The sequence below is a fragment of the Enhydra lutris genome, unplaced genomic scaffold (genome assembly GCF_002288905.1).
Source record: "Enhydra lutris kenyoni isolate GAN:26980312 unplaced genomic scaffold, ASM228890v2 scaffoldscaffold36, whole genome shotgun sequence".
Classification (NCBI taxonomy): Eukaryota; Metazoa; Chordata; class Mammalia; order Carnivora; family Mustelidae; genus Enhydra; species Enhydra lutris.
Window position 1 is genome coordinate 8,058,645 of NW_019154120.1, and position 18,530 is coordinate 8,077,174.

The 18,530-nt window shown below is 44.7% G+C and overlaps 1 protein-coding gene across 2 annotated transcripts in view; it reads left to right on the forward strand.

Annotated features, from left to right (window-relative positions):
* The window catches only part of LOC111154274 (CD226 molecule), a 64,438-nt gene that overhangs the window by 32,555 nt on the left and 13,353 nt on the right, over window positions 1–18,530 (forward strand). The window contains exon 3 of one of the 2 annotated variants that reach the window (XM_022513784.1): window positions 9,168–9,524. In XM_022513784.1, coding sequence (XP_022369492.1) covers window positions 9,168–9,524 — 357 coding nt within the window. The remainder of the gene's footprint in view (window positions 1–9,167; window positions 9,525–18,530) is intronic. The other variant, XM_022513783.1, reaches the window with a different exon arrangement.

Below are 18,530 nucleotides of genomic sequence, written 5' to 3' on the forward strand. Positions count from 1 at the left end.
AAGAGTAAGAGCTGTAGGACTCCACAGCCTAGGGCGACTGTGGGCAGGTGGGAGCCGATACTGTGGGACAAGGCAGGCTTGCTGGGCCTTAAAAGAAAGGTCGAACAAAAGAGAGCCCTGTTACTGAAGCAGAATTTCTGGAGGCCTCCTGCAGGTGTCCTGGTGTAAGTTTCAAACTTTAGCTTCCAAGTAACATTGGTCAAGTTCCAGAACTGTGCCTGCTTTAGGCTGGCATTCCTCAGGAGTCCAGAGAGGAGGAGGAATGTGAAAGGGATGAGTTAGGAAGTGTTCCTTGGATTGAGCAGGAAGGAGGCCAGGCAAAGTGCAGGGAGGTTAACCGGAGCTCCTCTGCCAGAGGCACCTGAGGACCCCTGACCCCTGTCCGTCACTGGACAAGGGTCCCTCTGGTGTGTAGATCGCGGGCAAAGCGGGTTCCAGCTTCCCCAAGCTAAGCAGTGCTGGCTGTTCAGGAGAAAGCACCGAGCTGGTGTGCCCAGAAAGCAGAGGGATCTCCGGGGGGGGTGCCTATGGGGCCTGAAAGCATTTGCTCTGTGCCCATGTCAATTACCCGTCCTTTCCGCTTCACAGAGTTCCCAGCATTGCAGGGCTGGTCGGAGCTTATGACTCTGAGAGACCCAAGTGGAAGGTCTGATCTTTCTGTTCTCCCCACTCATCATTTGCCTCTCCCCTTCCAGAGAACAAAATGTCGTCAACCTCCCAGAGATCTCAGCCTCTCTTAACCATGGCCAGTGCAGCAGGAGGACTTTCCTCAGTACAATAGGACTCATACGCAGATTTTCAGAAGAGAGCTGTAAAGGGGAGTTTTGATCTCGGTTTCTTGGAATGCTGGTGCTATCTTGGACAGGAGATTTCTGCAGGGCCGAGACTCAAGGCCGCATTCCCCTTTCCTGATAGAGGATGCCTTCTGTTTCCGAGGTCACGTCTCTGTCTGCAGAATTGATGGAAATTGCTTTCCAGTTCTTACAGTAATTTTAATTGGATAGGAATCACAGCGGTAAAAATGGTGAACCCCAATTTTCTGAGCGGCGAGTTTAAAAACTTGGTTTGGCAATTCAGTTAATTTTATTACATCTCTCTTTCTATGGAGGTTTAAGTAGGCGTGTCCTCATGTATGTGTTCCTGTGAGTGTGTGGGATGCGCCGTGGGGATTTTCCCCATTCGGGGCATTTAGAGCATCTAATTGCTTCCTAGTCATTTTTCATATGTCGTTCATCAGAAATTCTACTTGCTTGTTCTCCACAAAACCAACTGGAAATATAAAAGAAAGGTAGTGAGGGAGATTCTGTAAAAAATAGGGACAAGGACAGAAAACATAGAAGGAAATTGAACATGGAGTAGATGTGCTAAGTGCACAAAACTTATTTAGCTAATTGAGTATCTTGTGTTGGTGTCCTCAGCAGATTTTCTTCCGGCAAATAACTGTATTTGGTTGAGACTCTTTGACAGAACTTGCATAGCTGTTAGCTGGCTAGGAACCAAGGTCACACCTTTCCATCCCAGGCTTTCTGTGGGTTCGTTGCTGTGCTCCTGGGACGACCTGCTCCTGTGTCTCTCCGCCAGCTCTGACCTGGGGCCCATTTGTCTTTACATCCGTACAATTTTCGTTGAAGGAGCGAATGAATGAGTGACTGAATGAATGAATGAATGAATAGCAGAAGAGGTAGCATTTTGCTGCCTCGCGTTTGTAGTCTGTCTTCCTGCTCAAGTCTCCTACCCACCCGGCCCTTGCCGATGCTCCCCCTGCCTCTGCCCGCTGTGCTCCCTGGGAACACGGTGGCCAGGGACACGGCTGGCTCTTGGCTCTTCTCTGTCTCCCCTGTCATGGCCGGTCTGTTCCTGGCCACTTGCCTGTGGGAACCTGCTTCCTTTCCTTTCAGTCGGAAAGCAATCTAATGGGCGATTTCACACTAATGTGTTGGTGCCTGCCAGGAGCTGAGGTTGTTATGTGCATTTTAACCAGGACAAGTAAAGAAATTGATTTCTAATTATAGGATTTAAGGCATCATAAAATAAGATATTTAGGAACAGGGGTTTCCTAGGAGCCTATTTTGCCTCTGTGAACTCCTGCCCAGCTGTAGGTAGGAAGGAAAATTCTATGACGTGTAGTTCCTTGCAGGCCTGGGATGAGATGGCAGCCTTGGCTTGGCAGGGGGCTCCCGAGCCTCCTCCCTAGGAGAGTCTCCCTTCTCGGCCACCCTCCAGCCAGCTGGGTGACTTGTCTCGAGGTTGTCAGTGTTGGGGACGAAATGACACAGCACATGCAGTGCCTTTCATGCTGGCACACAGTAAGTCTCATTCGAGGTATATTATTTTGCCTTTATAATATGTCGAAAATGTTTAAAGTAACTGAAACAAAACGCTGAATGTCGTCTTCAGTGACAATTTGCTAACACAATCTGTTCTCTAGCAGGAGGTGATTAGGGTTGGTGTTAATCTTTTGGTTCTTTTTCTATAAAACTCTGCCATGCAGAAAGTCTGCATTAAATTTCTAAGTCAGTGCGGCCACTTGCTATCCTTTAGTAGAAAACGAGCTAATGCTCCTGGGCTATATTGTCATCTTTTGGTTTTACAAGACCTCAGAACTATACTATTTAAAATTCTTATATCCCACAAGTCATTTATTTTTCTAGTTGAGAGGAGCTGCAGAGATGCTCAGAAGGAAGACTTTTTCATGTACTTCAACAAATCCTATGCTAGCGACTAAAAAAAAAAAGAAAAGAAAAGAAGGAAGCGTAGTTCTCGTTGTACCGTGACAGAGAGATTGAAATGTACATTTCAACAATTAAAACCTGTGAGCAAAATTCACATGTGAGGAAACATGGTGATCCTTCAGACAGACCTTGTCAAGCTTCAGGGAGCTCCAGGAAGCCACTAGGCGGGTAGCCGGGGGTCTGGGGGGTGGGGTGGGTGCTCTCTGGCCACAGTGGTTGCTTTGAATCACAAGGTGGGGATCTGACCCAGGAATCCGTCCAGGCCTGAGTCGTGTTCCTCGTGCTCTTTGGTGCTCAGACATTGCCGTGTGGACCTGCCGCAGACCCCCTTTCGTGTGCATCTTCTGCACCGAGTCTCTGATTTGCTGTCCAGGACCTGTTTGCCTGCCTCTAGCTACTTCTTTCCCTGAAACGAGTGGCCTTGCCTAGCCTGACAGTTTTGTTAGGTTGTGTTTTTATCTCTGAACCCGCTCTCCTTCTTCCCACTTTATCTGTGCTGTTCGGTCAAGCAATCTTTTAGCTTATTTTTATCTTGTTTGGTTCCTTTACCTTTTATCTGCACGTCAGTGAAGGACAGGAAGTGACAGAGGTGGGGAGGGAGCTGTGAAGAGGCTGATTTCCCTAACTGGACCGCCTTGCTGCTTCTGGTAGGTTCTCCTAAAATCCAGACTGCGAGAAATGCCAGCCTGAGGAAGTCTTTCCCCACCTCCTTCCACCTCCTCCCACCCCTGTGGGATGTGCTGGGCCGTCTCTACAAGATTCCACCCCTGGGGGGGATTGTCTCTGTTCTGGAGCTGGAAGTCTCAGACCATGGTGTCCACACGGTCAGGGTCAGCTCTTTCCTAGGCTGCGAGGGGGCGTCTACTCAGGCCTCTCTTCTCACTTCTGGTGGTTTCTGGCAATCTTTGGCATTCCCTGGTTTGTGCACACTTTCCCGTGACCTCTGCCTTCACCTTCACATGACTTTCTCCCTGTGCACATGTCTGCATCCCTAGGCACGGTCCCGTTGGATGGGGCCCCCCCACTCTGCTGTGACCTCATCTTAACTGATGACCTCTGCAATGACCCTCCTTCCAAATAAGGTCACATGCTGAGGTGCTGGGGGTTAGGCCTGCAATATGTGAATTTCGGTGGGGGCGTGCACACAATTCAAGCATAGCATCATCTGGAAACATTCCAGCTATTTAGAGAAACACCGTCCCCACAACTTTCTTTGCCTTCTGCCTGTGAAATGATGGCAGCACCGGACGTTTCCAGGCTGGTCCGGAGTATGTGGGGCACAGCCTAGGACGCGCGCTGCCTTGGTCTCGGCTCATGGCTACTGTTTGCCCCTGTTTCTGGCCTGCTGGGAGCTGCCCGACACCGCAGTTTGGGGCCCACCATGACTACCCTTTCTCCTGGTCTGTCACGGCAGAGTCACCCTTGGGAGCTTTAGCCTCTGGAGTCTGTGCTCCTCCTGCCCCCCCGGGCCTCACAGGCACCTCAGGCCCTGCGGGCTTCCCCGAGGCCGGTTCTCTGCTTCCCGGACCCTGCTGCCCACTTGTGATTGTGATTTTCTTTATTTTAAAAATTTAAAGTATTTATTATTGGGGTAAAATATAACACGATACTAGTTTCAGGTGTACAACCGAATGACTTGATGTGTATATTGAGAAATGAGGACCTCAGTAAGCCTAGTTAGTAACTGTCACCATACATGGCTACGAAATTTTATTTGTTCTTTGATGGAAACTTGGCAAGGGCTTGCTTATTTTTGAGATCTTTGTCTCAGGTCCCTTTAAATACTTCCTTAAGTCATCATGCGGTGGACATTTTATTTTGCATTTAAATGGGACACTTTAAGACCTTTTAGGAAAGTTCTCTGTTGAGCCCATACATAGTCTAGGCACAGCTGGGAATATGCGAAGCTACTACTCTTATCGCTTCTAATTAGCTGGAGTAATAGTCGTGCTCCCGCAGTCGGCTCAGGGCAATTCTGGCTGTTTAATTTTTAGCCTATTTTAAACATCATAAGAGCGAGTTATTGTCTTGTGCTTTGGAAACCCTGGGGAGAGGTCTGACAGAGCAGGAGCTTTGGATTTGGACATCTGCAAGTAAGAGAGTTTGGAAATTGCAAGTGTGGGGGGGATTCCCCGGGGATGGTGAGCCCAGGGGGACGGGCATTGGAACCCCAGGGGGAAGACTTACTCCCCTGGGTAAGACCCCTGTGGAGGAAGGTCAGAAAGGAGAGAGGACAGGCAGGCACATGCCGGGTCACAGAAGGCCAGCGTTTCCAGAAGGGTGCGGCATCCGGTGCTCAAGTTCAAGAACATGCATGACTTGCCGTGTTGAATGGGTAGAGGTGGTTCCTGGGGGCGTTGAGGCACACGTGAGAAGTGGGGAAGTGTCAGGAGCAGTGGATTCCTTCCAGAATTTTGACGAATAGAGAAGAAGAAAGGGGGATTAGCCCACAAGCACCAGAGGGTCCAAAATTGGTTTTCAGGGAGGGGAGAGATCCTATCTGGAGCTGAGGAGTTTTGTGTTTTCGTACCCCATGATTGTTGGCCCCAGTGTCACGGGTCATGTTTCTCTGCTCTTTGTAGGGCTGCCAGTTTGTAGGTAGACGTGGAGGCTCGAGCCAGGTCAGACTGGGTGATTCTGGCCAGGCTACTCCTCTCAAGGTGGCTTCATGGAGACATGAATGGGTTTTTGTTGTTTTTTTGTTTTTGTTTTTGTTTTTGTTTTTTTAATGAATTTACAGACAGGTGATCATTGTCTGGAACAATTAATTCATTTAGGCATTACACATATAATTTCAAACACATTTCTCAGTATGAGAGGTTTTGTAGATGTAAAATATCCCCCTTCCCCAGATCAGTGGGGACACACCACACATTGCAAAGTGAAATTACAAATACAGTTTTTATTCACAAACCATCACTTGACTTCTCTGCTCTACGCCACACACTGCTCTCGGTCCTAAGTAGAGTGGTGTGCGGTATGTAAAGGTCTGTACAGAGGCCTGGGCCTATGAAGCTTTTAGGAAGTGGACTCAGGGTTTTGTGAAGTTGAGTGATAACGCAAGGCTGCTCCGACAGCACGCAGGGCTACCGGCTGTCCTCTGTGAAGGAGGACAGATTTGCGGCTGGGGGTGTGCTGGTGGTCTGGGGCAGTGGCGTGAGGCACAGGTGCACCTGGGAATGTTTGGGGTCCCCAGGGATTCAGCGGTGCTCGGAAAACACTGATGAAGCACTGAGATAATTTTTTAAAATGATCTGTTACCATGTCAGAAAAATCATATACAAAATACAGAGAATTTCATCATATTATTCTGTAATAAAATCCTGTAAAAACAACACACAAATTTATTAGAACAGACAACATTCTGCACACTGAGAGCACCCAGTGTGGATGAGGACGAAGTAACAGCAGGACTCGTTCGTCGCTGGTGGGCCTGGAAAACGGGGTCGCTGCTGTGGAATGCCGTTTGCCAGTTTCTTGCACAATTAAATATGCTCTGACCGTACAGTCCAGCAGTCCTGCTTCTTGATATATGCCCAGAGGAACGAAAAACTCGTGTTCACACAAAATCCTGCTTGTGAATGAGCGTCACTCGTAATTGCCAGAAGTTAGAAGCAATTCAGATGTCCTTCAGTAGGTGCGGGTCCATCCAGACCACGGACGACTATTCAACATGCAAAAGAAACGAGCTCTTAAACCATGAAAACACGTGGAGGAACCTCGAGTGCTCATGACCACGGGCAAGAAGCCGATCTGGAAGGACTACGTGCCGTGTGATTCCAGCTTCTGACATTCTGGGAAAGGCAGAAGTATGGGGGGGTGAGAGGATCAGTGGTTGCCAAAGGCTGAGGAGGGGAGAGCACAGGCAGAGCAGGGAGGATGTCTAGAGCAGCAAGAATGCTTCATATGACATCACGGTGACTATGTGTCCTTGTACATTTGTCCAAGTTCATAGAATGTACAATAGCAGAAGTGAACTCTAAATTCTGGACTTTGAGTGATTATAATGTTACAAGATTGTTTCCTACTTCGTATAAAATGTATCATTTCATATGGGATCTTGATAATGGGGAGGGAGGAAGTATGTGGGAGGGAGGAAGTATGTGGGAAATCTCTGTACCTTCCTCTCAGTTTTGCTGTAAACATTAAGACTACTCCTAAAAAATATTTTTAAAAATGCTTTATAATTTTTTAAAAAAGATTTTATTTATTTATTTATTTGACAGAGAGGGAGAGATCACAAGTAGGCAGAGAGGCAGGCAGAGGGGGTGGGGGAAGCGGGCTCCCTGCCGAGTGGAGAGCCCGATGCGGGGCTTGATCCCAGGACCCTGAGATCGTGACCTGAGCCCAAGGCAGAGGCTTAACCTGCTGAGACACCCAGGCGCCCCTAAAAAATAAAAAAAAAACAAACAAAACACAGTCTATTCTATTTTTATGCTGAGAATTAATACATCACGAAACAGAAATAGAAAATCAACTGGTTGATTATTTTTGTTTCTATTTTTAGGGTTCTGATCCAACTTTTTCTTCCCTATCAGTTATTGATCCCTATTTGAAGTAGCTGCATTTTCCAGTCCCAAGCACATCAGGCTGCCGGGGTTCTCTTGTGTGTGGGGGGGGGCGGGGTTTCAGGGTCATTTCCTGTCCCCTTACATGTGTTGTGCATGAGGATCAGGTGACATGAGCAGGCAGCAAGTGACATGAGAGACAAGGCAGGCTCTGCAGACCTGCTCTGGCTCTCGATTTTTATCTGACACCATCCAGCGCTTCTGTTCATCTGGAAAGGCTAATCGGGGGCGACTGTGCCTCAGAACCACCTGCCTCTGACGGGGACCTGCTTCTTTCAGCCCCGTGCACGTCTGTGGACAGGCGGTCTGGGTCCTTATGCAGAGCCTGGGCTGCAGAACCTTGCAGGCTGCGCCGAGGACAGCTCCACCTGAGAGCCTGAGGCCGGGCTGCTCGGCACTGGACAGTGCCCCCCGCTGCCATGTGCAGCGCTCCTTTGAACCAGAGCAGACACTCCTCAGACTTATACCCAAGCCGGCATCACTCGGGGTTGCTTCCCGAGAGCAGCTTTCGGTTACAGGGGCGCATCAAGCCCCTGAGGCGCGCGGGTGTGCGAGGGCAGCCCCGTCCTGGAAGATAACAGGACAGCAGGTGCGCGGGGCTGGAGACGAACCTGGGGACGGACCCGGCTCGCCTGCCACTGATTTCTGAGGGTCCAGCACGGCTCACACTAACACCTGTTTCTTGGTCTTTTTTTCCTTCCTTGTATTTCCTTATAGTTTCCCAGTCCAGTGTCTGTGCATCTGACTTAGCCTTTTATTTATATCTTCTCTCACTTTTTCCTCTTAAATCTTTTTTTTGCTGTCTTAACTTTATTTTAGTTTCTCCTTTGTTTTCTTTAGGTTTTTATTTTCTTATTTGCTCCATGTCTTATGAATTTTCTCCCTTTCCTTCTTTTTTATTTCCCCTGTTCTTCTGTTGACTTTATTTTAGAGATAAGATGCTTCCTGTGTGCTTGTTATGTGGGTAAAGTGTTAACTTTGATAAATAGTTGTATGATTACAAATTGAAAAACTGGAGTGCTGTGGTTTTCTCTTTTCAACAACATTTTGACCAGTGGAACCATGTGTTGAAGAAAAGAAGCTAGTTTTTAGTGGAGATGAAACTATTACAGACACAGTGTTCTAGTTTAATATAGACTGCCAATCTCACTGTGTTTTAGACTTAATTTCTTCTTCTCTCAAGTGTGGTGTCTACTCTCTTCTCCTCCCTGTCTACTCTTTTTTTCTTTTCTTTTTCAATTGGAAGTCAAGAAAGTGGCCCAGAACTGTGTGGTGCTTACTGAGGGCTCTCTGCTGGGTATCTCAGCCATGGTGGTAGGAAAGTGGGAAAATATGGAAGGACTTACTTGGAACCCAGGCATTTAAATCACATGTGGAGCCTTACTCTATGTACGCCTCGAACAACCTGTGTCTCTGAAAGATAAGTTTATGTGGGTCTTTATCCAAAAGAAAATGATTTGTTATCTCTTCAATAGCCATTAAAGTGATATCAGTGATTGTATCTGGATACAATCTTTGAGTCCCCAGAGCAGCAGAACTACAGAGCAGTCTTGTGAAATTCAGCTTCTTGATGAGATCACTACCAAGAAAAGCACCAAGGGTTTTGATTACATTTCTTGTTCTATGGTTAACCATGTAAAACTTAAGAGAATATGTGCCAACAAGTATATCCTCTTTTCTGTTTATTTGCTCGCCTCTTCCAAAGGTGTTTTCCTTACAAAAATGTGTCATAAAGATGTCATTTACAGTTGATGAAACTGTGTTAAATAACATCACTGACACTTTTGATGGAACTTTCTGGGTAGCTCCCACCTTTGCACCCCCAAATTTGAGGACCTGTGTGCAATCATTTGCTTCTTGTTTTCAGATAGCTTTGAGATCGCCGTGCCATCAAAGAAGCACATTGTCTCAGAACCTGGGAAAAATGTCACACTCACCTGTCAGCTTCCACAGAAGGGGCCGATACAGCACGTTACATGGGAAAAGATCCAGCCCCATCAGATTGATCTCTTGACTAGCTGCAACTTGTCTCAAGGGAAAGGTTATGCTTCAAAGTACCAAAGACAGATACTGAGCAACTGTAGTCAGGGCATGACAAGCTCCTTCATCGTCATGCCCCACGTCATGGCCTCTGACTCAGGACTCTACCGCTGCTGCTTCAAGGCCAGCAGAGGGGACAATGGAACCTTGGAAACAATCGCAATGAGGTTGACTGTAACCGATGGTGAGTACGTCATGGGTGTCTTCCAGTGTTAGACATGGGAAAGGATGCCACCACTGTGGATTGGTTTCTGTTGTCTTTTTCATGACTCTAGTGTTCAACATATTTTGTAACATTGGAGATTAGGTGAGTTGTCAGTCATTGAAGGCTAGGATTTGGTTTTTCTTTATCTTGCTAAGCCATCAATCACAGATTTAACATTGATGAATCTTTCCAGTTTCTTGATCTGCCACATTCCTGAAATTAAAAAAAAAAAAAAATTGGTAATTCTAAAAAAATACATGGTCTCAAAAGCGGGGAGCTTCAGCTGTATAACTTCTATTTGTTTTCAGCTATGTGACAGCTTCGTGATGGTGGTGTCTAAGTTCTAGAATCCTCGTGAATCCTCAGCAGCAATAAAATGGTGCTGGACTGGTATTTGCTGAGTCAGTGTTGAGTTGAGTAGAATTTAATAAATATCTGATAATGTTCCTCCTTGGCCGGCTCAGGGCTTTTATTCCTCCCGTTGTTTTCGGCCCTCAGAGCAGAAGCAGACTGGCCTTCTGGGCCCTTCAACCGAGCAGGCTCCCCCCAGGGCCCAGCACTGATTTTGTATTAGTAATTTGTTCCCTGTGTCGTGATGGAGCCCTGATCGTGTAAGCTGCTGGCCCCACGGAACCTGCGTGAGAGTAAGAAAAAGAAACTTCACTTCCCGAAGTGCAAGTACAGAGAGGCCCCGAGAGAAGTGTGTGGTGGGGTCTGCATCGGGTCCCGGGGAGAGGAAGGCGGTCTCAGGCTCTCCCGGTTCTGCCTCTGGACAAGTTTTCGCACAGCAGATGAACGTTGTCGGAAGAGATCATTTTTGCTGTTTATAGAAATTGTATTAACTTTCTTCTTCCTTCCTTCCTTCCTTTTTTCCTTCCTTCCTTCCTTCCTTCCACCCACCATGCTCTCTCTCTTTCTCTTCCATTCTTTTATGTGCTTCCAGCCAGCAGCGGGCTATGGCTGGTGGGTAGACTTCTAGAGCCCAGGTTTCTTGGGATTAGGCCGTACCTTTATAGACTCTGTTCACACTATAGACCGATGTCTGTTCCTGCTTGGAAAGGTACCGGTTTGCATGTGCAGCAGCTGTGAGCTAAGAAGACTGGCAAAGGACAGCACTTCCTTATGCATAATCCCCTCAGACCCCATCCAGCCTTCTGTTTCTCTTATGGTGGTGCAGGTTGTAGGTGAGACCTAAACTGTTCGAAGAACTTGATGTAGAAGAAAGGGGTAATGGCCTCTGTGGGGGAGAAACAAATTAACAGAGTTTCTTCATTTTAAGTGTTGACTCCATTCCTTCAGATGTATATACAAAATATTTTGTACCTTAAAAACAAAAACAAAAACCTTGCATTACAGAAATATTTTCTAAACGTGGCCAGGAAAAAAAAAAAAGGTCATTAATTTTCTCTCAGAGACCAAGGCAAGGAAAATTTCTATTCAAAAAAATATCATAAAGAACTTTTTTCAAATAGAAAGTAAGATCTTTTACATTATATGTTGAAAAAATAATTATAAACAAATTATAGAAAAATAGAGGCCACAAATTGTTAGAAGGTGTAGTTATTTAACTATATATTATATATATAACTGTATATTAAATATATTATAGTTATTTAACTGTATATAATTAATAAAAATGTCTTTCACTTGTGCAGACGTGACTAAATTTCTTGCTCAAAACGATAACATAAATTATAAACGATCTGAAGGTGACTGAATGTGATGGTCAGTATTGTTAGAGTCTGTGTGTTTTAATCACTTGCAAAATGGCTTTTAGATATTTAAATTTGTCAGGTTAAAAGAATATCAATAGGGCTTATTAGTAAAAAGTTATAATGGATGGAAAATGCCCAGCTGTTGACTTTATGTTTTGGTTTAATTCCTTTTTAAAGTAAATGTAAGTAAAGATTGAAAAAAAAAATCAGATGGAAAGCAGAAATGGATCACTTACATTTGCTCTGATGTGATTTGATTATTTCAAGTCTTGAGGCTGTTTGGTCAAAAATCAATGTAAGGATTAAAGCAGAGAGACAGGTATAAGATGTGGAGCAGATTTAATTTATTTCAACTGTCAAGGGAGAGGTGATTGTGACACAAATTTTATAAACTGCTCTGCGTCCTTTTGTTGCCTCCCATCAACTTCTTTTATAGGATCCAAAGGAGAGATTTTCATGACTGTCGTATTCTACACACGCACACGTGCGTGCACACACACACACACACACACAGGGCTCTTCCCTGAGCTTGTGTTCATCTTCAGACGAGTACCAGGTACTCAGAGGTCACCCAAGAGATGACACAATGCCGATCAGTGTCCCCTATATCTAGTTCTTGACATATTTTGAACAGAGAGAGAGAGTGGCAGAAGCATGGCTTGAACCAAAGTTTCCTATTGACTATCTTTGACGAGTGAAGAATATTTGTCTCCTGTCCTTTACACTCAGGACCTGGGAAGCAGTTTGAAATAGCTCCAGACAGACTATTCTGAATTTGAACTTGTCTAGCCAACGGGGGCAAGGAACAGGGGGGAACGTGAATACACTGACAGTGACCAAGATGGTTTGGGGCCCTTTATGTCCTCTAGATTGTCATTAGTCATGAGAAAAGCATCTTAGTTTCCACCAAAAGAATTTGGGAAGCCTTTTGATAGGAGATAAGTAATGGTGAGACCACCATTGTTGCAGCTGAGCTAACTGGTTATAAAAAGAAATGAAATCCGCTCTCTGTTTCCGGAGGAGACTAGTTGTGAACAAACTTCTGGTCACCACTGCCGAGCAGTATCATTACTCACATCCTTGTCCGGTCTTCTGCCAGCGATGAGGCCACTCAGCTGAACCACCAAGTTCTGAGTGATGATCAAAGTGGAGGAAAAAGAGTTGGAGAGGTAGCACAAATTATGCACGGGGGGGTTGGAGGGATGAGGACGTTGTGTGTGGGTGACTACAATCCAATGACTAGGTCGGGACAGGGATTTGGAGTTCTGGGTTAATATAAAAGGTGGGAGGTTCAATGAGGTGACGACTCGGTGCACTTCTGGATCTCACAGAAGAGCAATGAAAGCTGCGAGTTCTTAACCAGATTCTTAACCATTCTTAACCATTCTTAACCAGATGGCAAAATGGTATTCAAAGAGGTAAAATCATTGATGCAGAATCAAAAAGGGAAATTTGAGATGGAGGGAAGTGGCGGAGAGTCATTGGTAACAGTCAGCCCTGGATGCTTAGCTGTCATCCTAGGCTGCCTCTAGCACATGCGAGATCTTCGGGCACAAAACGGAGCCCACTCCAGACAGACAACTTTCAGATGGTGCCTTCTCTGGGCCGGGCACTTAGAAAAAGGTGCCCCATTCTCTGGGTTGCTGTGGACCCCAGAGCCAGTGTGCAGGCTTGGTGGGGAGCCACAGTCTCCTTACGCACCTGGGCTGGCACGGAGGTGACCTGGACAAGGGCAGAGAGGTTAGTCTGATTGGAATGTCAGCTTGTGCTTGCCGGGGCCTTGCCAGGCACACACTTCGCTACTCTCTCCCCTCCGAACCACCCTGCTCGTTTTCATCATAGTTACTTCCTTTCCTTTAGTGTTTTAGTCAGATCTCCTCCATCTTCACGATTTTTCCACATTAGCCCAACTGCTTCCCTGCCATCGAACCATTAAACATTTTGAATTTCTCAAACTTCTGTAACTTGGAAATATATACCCTTAAATCACTTAATAATTGCATTTGTTTGCCGTGGTCTAGAGACTTACGTCTATGAAATTCCATGAAAAAAAAAAAAAAAAAGAAATTACTTGAGATTAGGGATTATAGCATCTTTGCCTAGAGGAGTCAAAATATCTTTCCAGGATATTCTCAGTAAGTGTTCTCAACTGATTCTTTGTATGTTAGCATTTTTATCTATTCTAGTATATTTCTACATATTTTACTTTTGTTCTAAAGTGTGTCTGTTTTCTTTTCAAGTTTTCTAGCTCGGTTATTTCTAAGTTTTCTTCATCGACATTTAACATTTGAGGTTTAGTGATTGCTGATCAAAGAAACCTAAATTCTGAGGAGATCAGTTGCAATGTTTGGGGAGAAAATTTTCATGAATTTTGTTTACATTAATATCTTTCAAAAAAGCCTGCTTCCTTTCTTAACTTTATCTTTCTTGTTTTGCCTGTTTTATATAAATGGTGCATTATTGCAAGTCACCAGATCTGGTGGATGAGGTTTATAAATGAAAATTACAGAAGTATTCCCTGGGAAATCATGGGGCCACAGCCAAGGGACTCTTCCCATATGTTTCTTATGGAGGTATAGGGTTGACAAGCAGGTAGGAGCACAGAGGAATAGGGTGCTTGCCTCTACATGGCTTGATGGAGATTGACTTTGGGACTCTGTGCTCCTGAGTTGGACTAGAAGAACATGGAGGAAGAGACATGAGCTTCATTTGTTTCTTTGGGCTTTAGTTTCCACTAAAATGCAACCAGTTCACTCCCAGATGATTTGGATTCCTGAGCAGTGTCAGATGTAGACAAGAGATTTTTTTTCAAAGATCCACTTATCCAGAACCTTCTGTCCCATCCTTATTAATTTATGATAGGTCTGACTATTATAGGCATGGGGGCTGTCCAAGCTGGGGTGCACCGGAACGTCAGACACATTTATTTCCATGACATCGTGATGAACTTCAGCTTTTTAATATCTTCACCTACATAGAAAATGATGTTCCTGACAGTTCTTTATATAATAAGAACCCCAGCATCGGAATCCAAAAGCACTGGTGTCACTGCTCACAAGAGAAAATAACCTCTACTGAAATGGACCCACTATAATTTTCAGCTCAGTTTGTTAAGTTTTTAAAATTCTGTGTGATAACTGGATATCCAAATGAACCACACTGTTTCCAGCATCACAAGTGAGCTGATTACTCAATCATGGCCTATTGTGTCTCTGTGTCTTTACAGTCGCCTCTGCCCAAATCCGTTCTTTCAGGCGACACTGTGTTAAAAAAAAAAAAAAGGCAGCTAACTAGTTACTTAGCTATTGATTTATTCATCTTTCCTAATGCACAGAATCCTGGGATGTTTGCCTGCAGTCATTTTTGTGTACATACCATGTTTGTGTGGCTAAACAAGGTAGGGGATGGAATAGTAATCATGACAAGTTAACATCAGAGAGAAGGAAATGCTGCAAGGCCGCCGCTGACGCTATTACCCAGGAGCATTGTGGATGGGTGTTGCTACCTCGTGCATGCACAGGGAGCACGAGTTGTACTTGCTTCTCACCCCTAGAAACGACGTCAGAGAGCACCGAATCCTAGTGACGACTTTTCTCTAAGCGAGTTTTTATCCTCACCTGAATTTCCAACACTTTTCATGAAGTTTTCCTCACCCTAGAAACTTAAGAGTATAGCTAGGAATTCAAGTTCAGATAAATGTACTGATTTTCTTCCCCCTTAAAATCCATGTCGAGAGACCTGCCTAATGGACTCCAACTGCAAAACAGCCTTTTATACTCTTTGTCATGCGTGGGATTTTTTTTAAATTTAAAGCATCTGGGAATTGTGAATAGCTTATGGTTGTCTCGGAAAGCCTTATTAGGGACTGAACATAGATGAGTGTGTGAAGTTTTCCCCAAAGGCAATTAGAAAATTACTTAAAATAAAAAAAAATAATTCTTCATCTAAGATTAATGGCCTTTCAGCCTTAATAGTGATTCTAGTTTTAAGTGTTAAGATTCAATTAGACAGCTTCTACAGACTTCAGCTGAAACATTTCAGACAAGCACTGACCTAACTCTTTGACAAATATGGACAAGTACTAGGTGACAGAGGAGGTTTGCAGAGGACTATGTTATTTAAAAGGACAGCGAATGCAGAATAAACATAGACTTGTCATTTGTAGAGACACATCTTTGAACCTCAAAGAAACTTAAAGTTCTTTACGCTGAAATGATTCAGACTTTTTTTTTTTTTAATTGAAGTATGGTTGACGTACAATATTATATTAGTTTTGGGTGTACAACATAGAGATCCAACAGTTACGAACATTATGAAATGCTTACCACAGTAGATGTTGGTACCCTCGGTCACCACACAGTTATTATAATATTATTGACTGTCATCCCTGTGCTGTATTTTTATGGTATGACTTATTGCTTTTATAATTAGAAGTCTGTACCTCTTAATTCCCTTCACCTAATTCATTCACCACCACTACCCCACCAATGCAACCTTCCCCCACAACCACCACTGGTTTGTTCTTCATGTTTAGAAGTCTGTTTCTGTTGGTGGGTTGTTTGTACAACAAACAAATACATTCCAAAAGCATGTATTCAACAGAGATATTTTTGGATAGCTTTCCCCCTGCTGAGGAAGCTCAAGGGCATGGTACGTGTGCAGATGACCTCAAATGGGGACCGCATAGGAGACAAGTTTCCAAATGCAGAAAAATATAGGCTTGCAAAGTAGAATTATTATTATCAGTAATAATGATGATGAGAATGTGCCTTCAGTTTTTCATGCCTTATACGGAGTGCTGGATAAATTCTGCACTTTTTAATTTGCACGTGTGTGTGCGCATTTGTAAATGAAGGTGCCTGTGAACATTGGGTAGGAGGAGCGATGAGCCACCTGCCACAAGTCAACCTTCAGTAAGAGGCCTGGGGTGTGTGGGCACTTTTGTCCCAGACACTTCAATCAACACAGGTTGCTTAGCATTTATGTTTACTACTGTCTTTTCTTCCTGATTCAGTAAAGGTGAAGTCCAGTCCTTCAATTCCTACTTTAATCATTGACTTTTTAAATTTAAGATTTTATTTATTTAAGAGAGAGAGAGAGCATGAGGGGGCGAGGGCCAGAGGGAGAAGCAGACTCCCTGCTGAGCAGCCCTCCCCCCGAGACGGGACTCGGTCCTGGGACTCCAGAATCATGACCTGAGCTGAAGGCAGTTGTCCAACCAACTGAGCCACCCAGGCGCCCCAGTCATTGGCTGTTTTTGGAAAAGGAGAGATCAGATGGGTAGTTAAACTAGAGCACAAAGAGGCAGGTTTTGTTTCTGACAGCCGGGCATGGCTTTCACATCTTGGTAGAGCACTTAGTAAACATTTTTTTTTTTAATAAAATGAATTAAAATTGAATAGACTATAGACTTTTGTAACACATTTATATATAGGCCTTTATAAATGGCATGGAGTTTGAATTTTGATTTCTGAGGGCCCAAGGGAAAAGTTATAAGTAGGAGTTGTAAGAATTAAGTGTCACAGGCCTTTGTCTTGGCCTCTATATGACAAATTCGTTAAGGTGCTTATGTGTGCACTGGTCATTCTAAGAATTTACTGATAGTTATTCATTTAGTTGTCATAACTCTATTGTTATCTACATTTTATGAATGACCAAAGTGGGGCATGGTGAGGTTGAGTAACTTTTTCAAGGCTTCATGGCTAGGGAGAGGGGCTGGGATTCACAGCAGGGTGGGAAGGCTTCAGAGTTCCTATTCTTAACCGTGGGGGGCTATCGCTGCTCCAAGTGAAAGAAAAAAGTCAGTGCTGTCGTCAGCAGATGCATCACAGGAGAAGCTGGCTCTGGAGAGTTCCATAGCCTTGTCCCCCCACCCCGCTTCCCGCCTTAGGTACATAGACTTCAAACTGACCCAATGTCCAGAGTGAGTGTAGGCAAAGGAATGGGGGTTTGATCTCCCACAATTTTCTTCCAGCTCTGCGTGCTTGGTGAGGCTTGCTAGGTCATCATAGGTGCTGTGTGGGTTCTCCCCTGACTTGTCCCCTTTCCTGGGCCAGTGGGTATCATGAAATTGTGTCATGGAGGGTTTCTATACAGTCATGTGAGGGAAAAGCAAAGTCAGGTAGCAGGTGTTTGGGTCTGGAGGGAAGTGCTAGTGGCTGATGAGGTCAAGTCCACACCAGGAACAGATGAGGGGAGGGTCAGGAGTAACCTCTGGACAAAGGAGAGTCCAGGCTCTTGCTGGGAGAACTGTTGATCGCTGAGCTCTCGCATGGCTTCTCGGCTTTGCAAAGCACCTGTCCCCCCACTCAGGTCTGTGCCAGATCCGCCCGCTAGACTCTCTCCTTGTCGGGAAGCCCACTCCCTTGAGCAACTAGCTGGGAATCTGCTCTAAGTTTTCACGCACAACCGTCTTGTCTTATGTTCCTCCTTCCTCTGGAATCCTGCTCTCACTCCAGTTCTTGTAGATATAACTGGCCTCCCTCTTGTGCTTGTGAAGACCCGCGAACCCAGAACCAGAGTTACAAGCCAGCAGAATTCTAGTTCCTCACCCTCAAGGACAGGGAGGGCTTCAACCCCAAAACCTCCTAAAAAAAGGGGAAGGTTTATTTTTGATATTAAGATATCCTGAATAGCTATATTCTCTCATATTTATGGGGATCCTGATATTGAACGGCTGAATACATAAACTATTTAAGTGATACGCTATGCCTCCTGTGCTAAAATTTATTGCATGGCAGAAATGTTTTTATCTTGATTTCAGTAGAGTGTTGGAAAAATTTCCCATTCTGTCCTCATGGATACACATAATAGTGACACCGTAGTGTAGAGTTACACTTGGTTAAACAACAGTAATAACAACAGTGTGTTGGGGAATTATAATTAGAAGGACAATCTCCTTCTTCCCCAGAAAACTGCTCTACAAAAGAGAAAGAAAACAATCTTATTATTAAATAAGCATTAAATCAGAACTGTGATATGTAGCACAGGTAATCTGCCAAGAGAGTGCAAAGTCAGGAATCTCACCTTTTACGGGGTCCAGCAGATAGGACCCACTGCTAACATGTTCTCAAGGTAAACAAGAACTAGTCCCCAAAGAAGAGGACTTGACAGCACCATTTGTCACAGGGAATTGAACCTGAATTCACCTGGTAATTGGGATAACCGTCTGTGTTAGCTAGTTGGCTTTATCTAAAGAAAAATGAGCTTACCCCATCACGCAGGAGGTACTTTCCCACCTTGGGGCTTAGGATCCTACCCTTCTGCAGAA